At 38.7% G+C, this 15,288-nt stretch overlaps 2 protein-coding genes across 2 annotated transcripts; both read left to right on the top strand.

Annotated features, from left to right (window-relative positions):
• Window positions 1–1,088: 1,088 nt before the first annotated feature.
• On the top strand, window positions 1,089–3,805 carry LOC134796447 (larval cuticle protein LCP-17-like). Its single transcript, XM_063768641.1, has 5 exons — window positions 1,089–1,100; window positions 1,514–1,708; window positions 1,881–2,042; window positions 2,874–2,978; window positions 3,578–3,805. The coding sequence occupies exons 1-5, from the start codon at window positions 1,089–1,091 to the stop codon at window positions 3,797–3,799; spliced, it is 696 nt and encodes a 231-aa protein (XP_063624711.1). The 3' UTR covers window positions 3,800–3,805.
• A 6,298-nt stretch (window positions 3,806–10,103) lies between these two features.
• On the top strand, window positions 10,104–14,105 carry LOC134796446 (larval cuticle protein LCP-17-like). Its single transcript, XM_063768640.1, has 4 exons — window positions 10,104–10,139; window positions 11,340–11,531; window positions 13,207–13,311; window positions 13,977–14,105. The coding sequence occupies exons 1-4, from the start codon at window positions 10,104–10,106 to the stop codon at window positions 14,082–14,084; spliced, it is 441 nt and encodes a 146-aa protein (XP_063624710.1). The 3' UTR covers window positions 14,085–14,105.
• The last annotated feature ends 1,183 nt before the right edge of the window (window positions 14,106–15,288 follow it).

Here is a 15,288-nt window from a genome sequence, read left to right as displayed (position 1 = left end):
AATAAAATATGACATTGATGCATCAAGGCGGTTTGTTAACAAGGGCCTACCGGAAAACGCGAAAATCGAGATTTAGTTATCTGCCTCTTTATCGCTCGAATGGGCAAGAGTGATAGAGAGGTTAGATAATGAAATTTCGATTTTCTTGTTTCGCATTAGACCCCCAGATTGTGATGGATAGTGGTAGTGGCGCCCCCTACGCAGAGTTTCGCGTAATATTCTCTATTGATAACCTCCTCCCTTTTAAAGTCGGTTAAAAATAAACCTACTTAAGCGTCAGGTGCAAAGCTAATTAAATAATACAACAGCAGAAAAGTGTCCTGTCTGTGCTAATAAAATCTATATCGGCTCGGCAATAAGAAACCAGATTTTAATAGGTATAATGTAGTAAAGAAGACACTTTTAGTATAAAAGGAGAAGGCCAACTTTTGAGGGTCAGACTGTGTTCGGACGACCTACCTAGCAAAATGGTGAGTACAATGTTATATTCGGAGAGATTTCGTAAGTCTAAACTATTCAGAAATTTGTTTTGAAACGGTTTAAAATTGTTCTACTTTATCTATAAAGTATTGCAATAATGATAGGCATTTACAAAAGTTGGCAACGAAATTTAAATAAAGTTGCTTTATTAATTTAATGTCAAATTAGTGTAATCGTAAAAATTATATAAAAAAAACTAAAAAGTGCCGCTTTAATTAATATATAATATTCCAAAAATAATCATATGTTTATATTTGCATATTTGTGGGTTCCATTTCCTTCATCTCCTGGTCTTTATGGTAAATGTGGTCCTTATGCTGCATGTGAGACCTTTTTTTGAAGGAAAGAACCTAATACCTAATACACATGAATGGAATGGAATGGAAAACCACATTCAAAGTTAAAATTGAAGTTAAATTAAATTTTAAATACCTTGTGTCAAAATTTATAATTGGGAACAAGTACCAACAAGTACAGTCGCCATCAGATATATCGGAGCGGCCAAGGCGCTCACAAATATCGGAACACGCCTCTATTTTCAAGGCGCTAGAGTGCGTGTTCAGATATTTTTGACCACCTCGGCAGCTCCGATAAATATATCGTCAAATATGACGGCGTCTGTACCTACTCTTTAAATTGTTATATAAAAGTTAGGAGTTGGTTTTGTATTATATCCGATATATATATTTAATTCATACGCGATATAATGTCAGGGGGGTAAGGGAAACACCGGGTCAAAAGAAACACTGGTAGGGAATCCTCATACTGTTTCTCTAGTCTCGAGCACAATTAACAATGTTCCTCTTACCCCGCCTGATCTTAAATCGTTTATTTTATTTTTTGTCAGAATATAAGTTTAACCTATTCCTAACAAATAATCACAAATAAGAATATAAAACAGGATTAACCAATTAAAAACTAAATTAACATTAAATTCAACTATTTAAAATAAATTAATGTGGGACTGCGCAAATCGACACGTGAAGTCGCGCACCAGAGGCGTTGTTTCAATTGTTTTATTCTTCTTTTCCAGAAATTCCTAGTCGCTTTCGCCCTGGCCGTGGCCTGCGTCCACGCTGACGTGTCCCACGTGGTCCGCTCCGGCGAGCAGGCCGCCGAGGTCATCAGCTCTGTGTCTGACGTCCGTCCCGACGGCTTCAACTACGCCTACGAGACCAACAACGGCATCCAGGCTCAGGCTGAGGGTGTTGTACAGGATGTGAACTCGGTGAGTTATACCACGCTGACGTGTCCCACGTGGTCCGCTCCGGCGAGCAGGCCGCCGAGGTCGTCAGCTCTGTGTCTGACGTCCGTCCCGACGGCTTCAACTACGCCTACGAGACCAACAACGGCATCCAGGCTCAGGCTGAGGGTGTTGTACAGGATGTGAACTCGGTGAGTTATACCACGCTGACGTGTCCCACGTGGTCCGCTCCGGCGAGCAGGCCGCCGAGGTCGTCAGCTCTGTGTCTGACGTCCGTCCCGACGGCTTCAACTACGCCTACGAGACCAACAACGGCATCCAGGCTCAGGCTGAGGGTGTTGTACAGGATGTGAACTCGGTGAGTTATACCACGCTGACGTATCCCACGTGGTCCGCTCCGGCGAGCAGGCCGCCGAGGTCGTCAGCTCTGTGTCTGACGTCCGTCCGGACGGCTTCAACTACGGCTACGAGACCAACAACGGCATCCAGGCTCAGGCTGAGGGTGTTGTACAGGATGTGAACTCGGTGAGTTATACCACGCTGACGTGTCCCACGTAATCAGGCGAGCAGGCCGCCGACTTCGTCAGATCTGAGTCTGACATCCGTCCCGACGCCTACGAAACCAACAACGGCATACAAGCTCAGGCCGAGGGTGTTATACACAGGATGTGCTCAGTGAGTTATTTATAGCTTTAGCATACAGAAACAGCTGAACAGATTTAGATAGTGTGAAATGGAGGTTCTAAATCAGTACGACAGTAATATCTAGACTATGTTAGTAAATTCAACATGTCTCGTCACACCTATTACGCAGAGGTCTGGATATAGAGTTGAAAAAAAAGGAATATCCTGACAAAAGTTCGGACTTTATCTTAAATATTTTGATTTGATTATATTGACATTTCCTGTAGGGTTATTTTTCCAAACCCCACTGGGTTCTCATTAATTAGGCCTCGCTATCACGTTTTTTTTTAATCGGCTATAGCTACAAGCCATCATATGCTGTAGCTACACTAGCTACAATTTCAAACTTTTAGGTAGCTCCTATAGTGTCTAGTTGATGTTTCTAAAAACCCTGACACTCGCGAAGTCATCGCGCAACCCTAACAAAGAACGAAAAATCCTGACAATATATGTTAGAAAAAATCTGACTGAAAAGTCATTAAATTATCTGTCACCTTTTTTCCAGGAAAACCCTAAACAAGTTGTCCGAGGATCCTACAGCTACCGCGGAGACGATGGCCAGACCTACCAGGTCAACTACGTCGCTGACGAAAACGGATTCCAACCCGAGGTAAGACATTCAAAGAATCGAAAGAAGAAGAAAGAATAACGTGTTTTGAGCTGCCCGGTAGTGGGTGACATTACTTAGGTAAAAGTTGCCCATAATAATGAGTACAGTCGTGTAACCTCCCCGTATAATAAAGCCTGACCAGTAATATACGATCATTGTCAAGAGGGCGCTGTTATTCTCATGTATGTTCGGTATAGTATGAAAAAATAGTGCCAGTTAAATTCCGCAACATGGCGCGTGATCATATATTCCTGGTCAGGCTTTACAATAACAAGATGACAATATTTAATTTAATTTAATTTATCAAGCTGATCTGATGAAACCAGAAGATAGATTAGTACGAGTAGACCCCTTGAGATTGGACTCATAAGATTCGATTTGACTAGTTAATTTTTTTGGAAGAGTCAAGAACATTTGGCAATAAATAAGTCTAAACTGAAATAGATTTAGGTCATACGAAAGGAAAAGTAACGATGGTCTCCAGTGCCAGCGTCTTCTACATCAGTGGCAAGCACCATGAGCATGAGGCCCACCAGGTAGCCCTAGGCCGTGGTAACTCGTAGAAATTTTTGAGATAAACTTATTTATTCTTTTTGCAGGGCGCCCACCTTCCCGTAGCCCCAGCAATCCCTGAGGCCATCGCGCGCTCCATCGAATACATCCGCACCCACGCCAGCCAGGAATCCGTCCGCTCCGCCGCCCCCGTCGCCTCTGCCCCCGTAGTCTCCGCTGCCCGCGCCGTTGTGGCCCCTGCCCGCGTCGTTGCCACCGCCAGCGCTAGCGCCTTCAGACAACCCAACAAGCAATTCGGCCGCTTCTAAATAAACGATTGAATTTAATTGAACCACTGCCAATAGTTATTATTAATAAATATAATTGTAATTGATTGAAATTTTATCTTATTTAACCCCGTTAACCACCGATGTTGGATTTTATATTTCCTGCAGAAATGCAGATGGCAGTAATGATGAATAAAGTTGACAGTCCATCTCCAACGACAGCTGCACTACTGTTGGGATGTTACTGTCATTCATTGTCTTGTTATTCATTGTCTTGTCATTCATTTTAAGTACTATGGAAATAGACAATAACATCGACGTATGGGAGCAGTGGTGCAGCTGCGGTCAGAAATGGACTGTTACCGTAATGCTGTGAACTGCATTGCTGTAGGAAACGTTATATTATATTTTATTATTTTTTATTTTCTCTTTATTTATTTCTCAAGTTAGGTTATTTATAATATGAATATAAAAGTAAAATATAAAAACACTTACAAAACAGTAAAAAATAATATAAACACATTATAAAAAACCTATCCTAGGGTGCCGCCAGCAGCGGGGCAAGGCCCAAGCTACCGGTGGTCAGGGCTGCAGAGAGAGGAACCGGCGGACTATCCGCGCCGTGTCCAAGATCACCGCCTTCTGCATCTGACCCTTGATCCAACCACCTAGCGAGAGTCTCTCAAGGTGTTGGTCGAGACTCTTCGCTATTAGACCGTTTACTGAAACGACTATCGGGACAATGATCGTCGAATCAATTATTATTTTGATTATTACCTTAATAAAATGAGTTTGACGTCGTTGCTGTCGCGATCGGAACGTTCAAATAATCCATCACGCAGCACGCAATAGGGTTTGATAATACCTACTTAAAAACAGTTTATTATACGAAACATTTAAGGATATGTAACAACAGAGATACATTAAAGGATATTCCTATGGGGGATCTCTTCAAGCTAACCTCGGAAAATTACCTAAAGTAATCTTGGGTGAACCAACTTTTCGCGCACGAGATACTTACGGCCCGATTCGAACTTTAGGATACGTCAAATATTACGGCTAGATACGATATGGATTAGATAATTTAGATATGTAAGCGTCAAATGTGACGTTTCTTCAAACAAAACCGTCACTTTAGACACTGACATATCTAAATTAATTATACTTTTGACACTGATATAATCCATGTCGTATCTAGACGTAATATTTGACTTATCTTTAAGTTCGAATCGAGCAGTTAGACTACCTTTGTCCAACTAGTGCGATTTATGGCAAATTTATGCTGACGATGAAATTTACTTTTGGAGTCTATTTGATTCACAGATTGATTTAAGAAGGGAAGGCAATCGAAACTATGATGCAAAATTTTGACTTAGGGCGGGCCACACTGAAAAAGTTTCACATTTCTATAAAAATAACGAAAAAAATCTCGACGTTTGAATTAATACCTATTTTATTTATATTTATTTGTAGACAGTGTTCGTTATAGAAAAAAGTATAGGTACTACGTACTATTTACACTAAGTATTTAATAATTCTATTCCATCTAAACTGACTCTGCAGTGACTTAGCAAAGTGTGGCATTCGCCACAAGAAACGTTATGAAAATTTGTAGTGGCGCTGCACATTTTATTGTTTGTTAATAAGATCTTTGACACAAGGTGGTACTCAGGGTCTGATGATGGAGCCGGGCGTGGTAGGTACCAATCGAGATCTATCTGATCGGGCCCCGTGGACAACATGCAAATCACTGACGCTACGTAGCGAACGAAACGCAACTGTCACTTTCACACTAGAAGAGTGATAGAGAGACACAAAGTGATTCGATGGCGAAGGCTACCTTGGCTAGGCCGCCGGGTCATTCTTGGTGCAGACTTGCAGAGGTTAACCATGTTGATTACGGAAGAAAGAATGAGCGCGCCGGTGACCTTGATTCAGCGCGGTAATACGGCGAGCGTTTTGGGCACCTTTGCGCCTGAGATGACGCGGGGTGGGATTTTAAGGGTTTTGTTATTGATTGGTTTGTGTCGTTTTTATTTATTTATTAAGAAAGAGATTATGTATTAAATAATTAAATTAAATTTATTGTTTTCTTTTATGAATTTATCTTGGTTTAATTAGGTTAATGTTCAATTGTTCCTTCTAATGAAATGCTTGTCTTCTTTAATAAATATATTTTTAATCCAATATATAAATATTTATTGTTTTAAATCACACGTAAAAACAATAAATTAAATTATTATTTTGAATCAAGTGAAATCAAAATACATATATTATCGCCTTTCCTTATGAAATGAAAACATCTAATAATGATAGCTTTAAAGAATGGCGACAAATTTTAATTTCGCTTGATTTAAAATAACCCAAAATTAATGATATTAAATTGATATAATCCCAATATATTTTTACGTCATAAAACTAAATAAACCTAGAATGTAGAATGAATGTAGAATAAAATGTGTTAAAATATTTCAAACGGTCACTCATATAATTTAACTAACTAATTTTAAATAATTGTAAAATAGGTTATGTGGTCCGGTTTTAAATATTTTTAATGTGTAAATCTCATGGGAGTTTATATTTAAAATAAAAATAAAATGATTTGACTAAACTGCAGCAGTATTTTCATGCTATGTCCGCCAATTATTTGTATGTCTTTCCCATCACGGAACAATGGTGTTCCGGACCTTTGGGAGGCGTGCGCGGAGCCGAAGCCAACACGTAGAGGACCTTTTGACACTTTAATGAAATGTAAGGGGTACACCGAGCGGATGCTGCCCTTGCCCGTGTCATGGGACGCACGCAGAGGCAGCACCCGCCAGGGTGTAAGGGCTATTGAGAGTTGATGGAATCTAAAATGAACTAGGTTATTGGGTGAAAGCGATGGACTAAGTACTGAGCTATGGGGTAAAAAACCGGACGCCTGCCTAATAAAACGGTATGCAATTTTATTTCCGGCAGACGGTGACTCGCCCTCACAAGATGGGCCCCCACAAAAAGCGACATCTAGGATGGCTCAACTCGGCTCAAGTCCGCCAATTATATTATTATTTTTTGAGGTGCAATTAAAGTTTAAATAAAAAACCTATTAAATGTTATCCTTGGGCCAAAGTTATACCTATCTAAGATTTTGACTCTCATTAAGAGGAAAAAGTAGTAGTAATTTTTCCATACGTTCGCAACATTTTCCTCTATGGATTTTGGCCCTAGAAGAATACTTTTTCTATATGAGTTCAATATTACCATTACCTGTGTGATTTTTTTTGATATTCTACATACATACCTACAATCACGCCTATTTCCCGGAGGAGTAGACAGAGACCACGGATTTCCCACTTGCTACGATCCTGACATACCTCTTTCGCTTCCGTCACTTTCTGATATTCTGGTTTTCATAAGAACTAGATTACTAAAAAACGCCAAAAAATGCGCCGTTCAGACTTTCTGCCTAGCATACAAAATCAGCAATAATAAACGCAAAAATCAAAACATTTTTTTTTTCATTCCATTCCCCAAATTTCGATACGAATGTTTAAGTTTTGGAGGAGGAAAATGTCGAGAACGAAACCTCGATTTCTTAGATTTTTACGCAGGATTTTCGCCTAAGCTGCAGTTGTCCTTATCGCACTAGTTTTAGGAGCCGCGTCCGTCAGCACGACGGAGATATTTACCAAAAATTCTCAAATCTGAGAAGGGGCTCATCTGGTAGGTATTTCCTCTTAAGGAACTACTATGAATACTACCTATGATCTTAATTTTTATATTGGTTTATTAAGGATGACTCACGTTAGACCGGGCCGTGTCCGGGCTAGAGCTTCCGGTGCATCGTTTTCTATCGAAAGCATCACGTGATCGCCTGTCATCTCGTAGAAAAGTAAGCTCCGGAAGCTCCGGCCCGGACACGGCCCGGTCTTACGTGAGTCATCCTTTATACAGCTTATTTAAAATGATGTTGACGATGATGATGATATTTAAAAATAGCAGGATTTTAAATAGAGAGCTGTAACAAACAACATTTAACTCACGTTGCAACAAATTGCATATGATTTTAGATCATTGCTGGCTTAGTAGGTGCAAAGAATTCAATCGATCGATCAAATGCCGCAGTATAAAGCAAATCACATGCAATTATTTATGACGAGTGTAATGGCCTTTACGATACTTTTGCCACGTGATTTAAAAATAAAAAAACCAGGTAGGTAGTTTTGCATAACTGAATAATTTAATGTTAAAACACTTAAAACTATACGATCAAAGATTATGAATAAAATCTCCACATTTTGAGTTCTTCAATTCACTTTTTCAAAGCGCTCAAACATTCTCTCTCATTCTCAACTTAAATCCAAAGAAACTTTATATTACATTAGTCTTTTAGATTACACTCACATGCACACATTTCCTCACCTCACAACGAGCTTACACACAATAATAATAATATTGGTAACTCGTGATGACCTTGACCCCCGCGATACAGACAGGCCACGCCAAAGTGCGAGGTTCACCGCAATGTGCCTTTGTTAAATTACCTTTTATGTTAAAAAAGATATTTTAAATACCGTAAAATGGGGTGAGTTGGGTGAAATTTGACTTTCAAACCTCGATAAAATTTTATTTTTACATGTGAAAACTAAATGGTGTATATAATAAGTGGTTCGGACGTTTGTATTTTATTTTGGGTAGTTCCATTTCATAACTTTGACGATTAAGAGGAAAACCCACCTCACCCCGTAGTGCCTCGTATTTGCGGTGAGAGGGTTTTTCATACAAAGGTGATTTTGGAAGATTGTTGGATCTGTTTTTTTTTTATAATGCGTATTACTATAGCCCCATTTTAAATTGGCTTACATTATCTTTGTAGCAGTAGCCTTAAAATCCCTTCTCACCCTCCTCTCAAACCTTCTCTCCCCATTCATAACCCATCTCTCCCCGCAAAACCTACTCACCCCGTTTTACGGTACTTAATTTGATTTTAATTTATTATGAATACCGGACATAATAAAGTCATTGATTCTTGATCATGACAGAATACAAGTGAAATATATTTTCTAGCTTAAAATGATGAAAATATGTATTAAAAATAATAGCTTCCACATGGGGCTTTTTGAACCACGACTCATCTTCCTAGCGTAAGTAGTACCAGCTTTTTGCTACGGCTACCAGTTTCCAAGTAACGACTGTCACATACGGACAGACAGGCGGGAATTACGAAATAATAAGGATCCTATCATTAACATTTTAGGGTCATCATCATCATTCATAACTTAAGAGCTTTGCTCTTGTCAGTGGAGTAATCACAAATCATTTTCTTTCTTGTGCCAGCTCTTTTAATTTCCTCATACGACGCATTATTTCTTACATGGCTGATATAAGTAATTCTAGGTCTCCCTTCTTCTCTTGTCTTTTCAATCCTGCCTTCCAGGATGTTTAGAAAAAAGTTATCATGCCGTATAAGGTGTCCTAACATCATGCCTCTCCTATTTCTTATGGCATTTAACAAGCATCGCTTTATTTTTATTTTTTATTTTAAGGTACGGAACCCTAAAAACAGACGTCTTCTGCAGCGGTGTCGCTTCTTTGCGAATTAATTCGTCTACTCAATTATCCTTGAGTCCAGTAATAAAATCTAAATCTTTAATTTAATCTTAATAAGACGGCAGATTTAGTATAAAAGGTGACGGTATATTTTTAGATCGTCAGACAGCTCTTGGACGCCGTAGCAGTACCTACCTAACAAAATGGTAATATTAGTTGTAGTATTACATAATTAATGGTTAATAATCCAATCTGCCGTTTTCTGTCAACCATCATTAGTGAATATTAACATAACATTATTACAACATTATAACATTTATTTATTTGTCCCTGCCATATCTCAGGACCATATGGGGTCCCGGACCTTTGGGAGGCATGCGTGGGGCCGAAACCAATAGTGTAGAGGCCCTTTTAGACAAATTTTTATGTTATTTAATATATTACATATTTATTTATTATAATAATAACATTTATGTCTGTGTTTGACAATGGTTGACTGGTAGAGAATGCCTTTTGGCCTTAAGTCCGTCATTTGTACCTACATTTTCCTTGTTGTGCAATAAAGTCTAAATAAATATTATTTATAATAGTTATACCTATCAAAAGATGTGTTTTTTCTTTTGAATTTGTATACTAAGTATATTACAGTTATAATAAGTATGCGTATATTTTTACGGTTCCGTACCTCAAAAGAAAAAAACGGAACCCTTATAGGATCACTCAGTCTATCTGTCTGTCCGACCATCCCCCCCCCCCCTTTATCTCCGAAACTACTGGGTCTAAAATTTTGAAAAAAAGAGTTCTTTACCTATAGATGACAGAAAAACCTATTAGAAATGTGCAGTCTAGCGTGAGTCGGACTTAATTAGGTACTTAGGTTTTGATCTGACCTCTACGGGTTTTTTAAAGGCATTTCATTCACGTTCTACCGGGTGTGGCCTGTAACACGAGCAAATAATTAAAACATAGATTGTACTCCTTAAACGGTGACACTTTTGTTCTACAACTTTTAAAAATTATGAAGTATTTAGACTCCCTATTTTTCATACAAAATAAATATTATCTTCAATGGACGCCATCGCCACGCCATATCATTGTGATTGACGTTGCTTGTCACGCCTTAAACATAACAAAATTCGCAATACATTGCGTCTTAGAATAAACTTTAAAGTGTATTAAAAATCAAACCACAAGTTATTTTTAAAAGTCGCTGAACAAATGTTGGTCAGTATGAGGAGTACAGCCTACAGTTTAATTTTTTGCTCATACTACAGGCCACACCCGGTATATAAAAAATACATTGTTTAAAATTGGGTAATGTACGGAACCTTTAGAACCGAGTCCGTCTCGCACTTGACCGGTTTTTTTAAACTTTTTATCGGTGTTAAAATTAATGAATGTTACCTCGGCCCCCAGGTCAATCACTAGTCATTTTACTATCTCTATATTATACATTCCAAATTAACTTGTCTATCTGTGTGTTATCTCTTCACGCGTAAACCACTGAACCGATTTAGAGAAAATTCAGCATGCAGACATGTTAAGGGCCGAGGAAAAACATAGGATAGTTTTTATTCAATCATCATCATTCCACGCAAACGAAGTCGCGGGCAGAAACTACATAGGTACATCTATACTCGTTCTGATCCCCACATAGGGGTTGTGCACAAATCACGCGAGGTGTTTTCGGCTACTTTTTGACCCCCCTCCCCTTTGGTGAGGTTTTTGGCTACCCCCCCTCAACCGTTTTTTTTTCTTAGTTTCGTTCACTGTAGAAAAATACACGTGAGGTTTCCTTATAGCCCACCTCCCCCAACGTGATCAATCGTGATTTTTTCATGACCCCCCCTCCCTCTATCGAACCTCGCGTGATTTGTGCACAAGCTCATACGCAAAACAGCAGGCCTATTATGGATGGTTTTATCCACGTGATAAAACAACTGTCACTTTTTGACACCACGGGATAGAAAGTCACGGACACCGTTTTATCACTCTGTCACGTAGACAAGAACGACCATCATATCCGTACTGATCGTGAATTTGTTTCCAGAAATTCCTAGTCGCTTTCGCACTGGCTTTGGCCTGCGTTCACGCTGATGTGGCCCACTTAAGAAGTCCTGAAGCCGATGCTCAGGTGCTGAAATCCGTCGCTGACGTCCAACCTGACCAATACAACTTCGCCTTTGAAACCAGCAACGGTATCTCGGCTCAAGAATCTGGTATTCTTAAGAACGTGGGCAAGGTGAGTTCTTAACATTATCGATAAACGTAGTTTTGTCTAAAGTTACGCAGCGTACTACGTAGGCGAACAACACACGAACGGGAAGCGAAGCGATGCGGCGCGGGGTGAATCAATCCTTTTATACCTATAGAAGTGTCCTACGTGGGCGATCTCATAATTCATAATCAGGCATCGGAGTTTTTATCGCATGGTAAGACTAATAGCAAGCTATGGAGTCGACATTTGCCATAAATGTAAACTCTTATTCATACTCATACTCATTTATTTAATTTATCTTAAAATGCCTTTAGAGCGGTCGGTCGTGTATATTGAAGTTCCAGTGGATTTCGTTTGATGAAGAATACTGTTGATATGTTTTAAAATAAATTTATGTTTCAATTGGGTGAGTTGTACTTCACAACTCAAGCACACTCTAGCAGATTTTTCATAGTCATATTGTAAATCGTTGTATGGCTCTATCCATGCCAAAATTGCAGCTATTTCTGGGTTAGGCATAATAATTAATTATGGAATAATCCACAACGTATTTACCACTTACAGATATAAATAACTACTACGTTTGCAATCACCAGTGATTGACATATGATAAATACTAATCAATTTTATCAGCGGTTAGTACCTACATGACATTAGGTATTTCGCAGCGATGTAGTTTGTATAGTTGTATGTTAAAATAGTTGAAGTTATGAATTCATAATGTAATAGAAAAATATTTTTATATATAATTCGACTAAGATAATATACACGACCGACCGCTCTAAAGGCATTTTAAGATAAATTAAATAAATGAGTATGAGTATGAATAAGAGTTTACATTTATGGCAAATGTCGACTCCATAGCTTGCTATTAGTCTTACCATGCGACAAAAACTCCGATGCCTGTTCATAATTCATAATTTATTGCATAATAATCACGTGGTACAAGACAGATATTACATTAGGGTAAGTTCACACATGAACCCTGTTAGGGCACAGCAAATGTTTCTTAAAACTAAACTATAACTAGGACGTGCAGTCTCGTTGCGAACGCGAACGCCTTGGGCCCGCCGCGCCGCGCCGCGTCGCGTTCGCGAGTTGTACGCTTACGTAAGACGCAGCGTTACAAACAGCAACACTCTTCACTGTCCATCGGTGGACCTTATGCCTTTTGTAATAAGGTTTACGAACTGTCAGTTCACAGTGTGGGCGGAGGGTATATGTGTGCTTGTGTCTGTCTGTGTGCCTGATTAGCTGTCAAATATCAAAAGTATGAAAAAAAAGGAACGATATCAAGTGTCATTGAATTCAGAAATAATATGTGATTGCGTAAATTATTTACTTTTTTAACAGAATATTCCAAGATATCCACTTGCCGTGTCTCCTAAATACAGCTTTTCGTATTTTCCAGCCCGCTAACCTTACAAAGCCCAAAAGTGATGTTTTTTCATTTGCAGTCTGCCTCTTTCACACTCATAAAATGTTTATACACATGATGTCTTCTCCTTTTGCACACTTCAAATATCTTTAAGCGTAAGCCAACCAACCAACCAATCAACCAACCAACCAACCAACCAACCAACCAACCAATCAATCCACTAACCAACCAACCAATGAACTAACCAACCAACCAATGAACTAACCAACCAACCAATCAGCCAACCAACCATAAAATGATTCTATTTTTTTGTCCCAACAGGACGAGGCTGCTCTGGAAGTCCAGGGTAGCAACCAATATACCGCCCCTGACGGCCAACCGATCCAGCTTACTTTCATCGCTAACGAAAATGGCTACCAACCACAGGTAAATAATATCTTTTTATTTTACGAGCGTTTATTTAACTCGCAAAGTACCTATGTATGTTCGGGTCAAATCTTGCAAGCTGGCAAGCAAAATAACAAGTGAAATACAATAACATTACGTTTCTTGTACGTATGAGACCCCCCTCTAATTTTTAGTTTTATTGTTTTTATTGTAACACACTGAAAATTTCAACTGGTTTCCTATTAAAGATACCGTCCGCTGATATACTCTGTATCTTTAAGTATTTAAATAAAAGTAAACAAAATCTACCCTTAAATGGCTCCTTAAGCCAGTTGAGGGTAGATGAAAACATTACATGATCAAATAATGTAGTTTAAAGTCAGGTCCTTCAGTGACTGATCCAGGCGGTTTTGTATTTGGTTGGTTAACCAATAAATGTTACAACTCCCCGAAAAACTATAAATTGTTTGTTTACTTTTATTTATATAGCTAAAGATACAGACTAAAATATATATGACAGTGCCTACCAAGCAAGCAAGTGAGGCTAAGTACCTACTAAAATTGTCATAACTGTATATTATATTTCGTCGTCCAGTACCCACAACATAAGTCTTACTGAGCTTAATGTGGGGTGAGTCGAGCTAGGTCGATTTGTACAGAATTGTCCTAAAATATTTATTTATTTAAATAACTTCATTTTCCAGGGTTCTCATCTGCCTACTCCGCCACCGCCGCAACCGATCCCAGATTACATCCAACGCTCCCTAGACTACATAGCGGCCCACCCGCCCAAACCCGAAAACAAATTTTAAGACGCATTCGGAAGATTCTAGACCAAACTCTTGTGCGACGATCATCGCTGCCTACTAAATAAATTACGTTATTGGTTTCATACTGCATTTTAATTATACCCACAGGTTTATAAATAAAACTTTCTAACAGCACAAGTAAAAATAAAAAACCTATTATGTGTCTTTGCAAAATCTCTTTTCAAACTACTCGTGTAACTTTAGCCCTACAGGGTAACATTGCCCAGTTACCCACCCGTTATTAAATATAAATTATTTTAAACCAATTTATTTCATTTGGTTGATTGTAATGTAAAATTGTATTGGTTAAAATTCTATTCTATTCTATTGTATATTTTAAACGTAAATATTACCTAATATAATTAATATACCTATAATGTTTATTCATATATATGGTACAAAAACATGCCAAAATAAAAACAACTTAAAATTACAATTAAACTAAATACAATACAAACTATTCTAAAATAAAACTAAAGTAAACTAAATCTAAAAAAAGGCCCCTGCGGCAAGGTCCCCAAGATGCTGGCTGCGTTACCCCGCTGAACTGCCAGACTGAATTAATTATTTAATTTATGCATCAGAAATAATAAAGTTCATAATGTTGCTTAGGTATACAATTGTATTTTTTCGTGCTGTTTGTGGACAGCTGAATAAGGACGGAATTCCACCAGTGTGAGGCACTGCGCGGCACATGCATAATTATCCAGTACAAAAATTATTGTGCCGTCGCCGCACACTGGTGGAATCCCATCTAGGTGCCGTAGATCCAGAGAGCGGAGTTAACAACAAACTTTACCATTTTCAAGCATAAACTATTATTGGCTCTATGAGCTCTAGACCTCGTAATAAAATAACCTTCATTTTAAGCTTAAAATATGTAAAAATAAAAAAACCGGGCAAGTGCGAGTCGGACTCGCGCCCGAGGGTTCCATACCATTACGAAAAAAAAATCACGTTTGGGAGCCCCACTTAAATATTTATTTTATTCTGTTTTTAGTATTTGTTGTTATAGCGGCAACAAAAAAATTCATCTTCTGTGAAAATTTCAACTGTCTAGCTCTAGCTATCACGGTTCTCGTGTTACAGCCTGGTGACAGACAGACAGACGGACAGACGGACAGCCGGACAGACGGACAGACGGACAGACGGACAGACAGCGGAGTCTTATTAATAGTAATAGGGTCCTGTTTTTACCCTTTGGGTA

The sequence above is a fragment of the Cydia splendana genome, chromosome 13 (genome assembly GCF_910591565.1).
Source record: "Cydia splendana chromosome 13, ilCydSple1.2, whole genome shotgun sequence".
NCBI classification, from domain to species: Eukaryota; Metazoa; Arthropoda; class Insecta; order Lepidoptera; family Tortricidae; genus Cydia; species Cydia splendana.
The sequence above is the reverse complement of the archived record's forward strand: the minus strand, read 5'-3'. Positions and strand labels throughout refer to the sequence as shown.

Coding starts and splice junctions, on each gene's coding strand:
- LOC134796447 (XM_063768641.1), top strand. Junction 2,043..2,873: donor TTGTACAGGATGTGAACTCG/GTGAGTTATACC, acceptor CCTTTTTTCCAG/GAAAACCCTAAACAAGTTGT. Junction 2,979..3,577: donor AAAACGGATTCCAACCCGAG/GTAAGACATTCA, acceptor TTCTTTTTGCAG/GGCGCCCACCTTCCCGTAGC.
- LOC134796446 (XM_063768640.1), top strand. CDS start 10,104: ATGACAGAAAAACCTATTAGAAATGTGCAGTCTAGC. Junction 11,532..13,206: donor TTCTTAAGAACGTGGGCAAG/GTGAGTTCTTAA, acceptor TTGTCCCAACAG/GACGAGGCTGCTCTGGAAGT. Junction 13,312..13,976: donor AAAATGGCTACCAACCACAG/GTAAATAATATC, acceptor TTCATTTTCCAG/GGTTCTCATCTGCCTACTCC.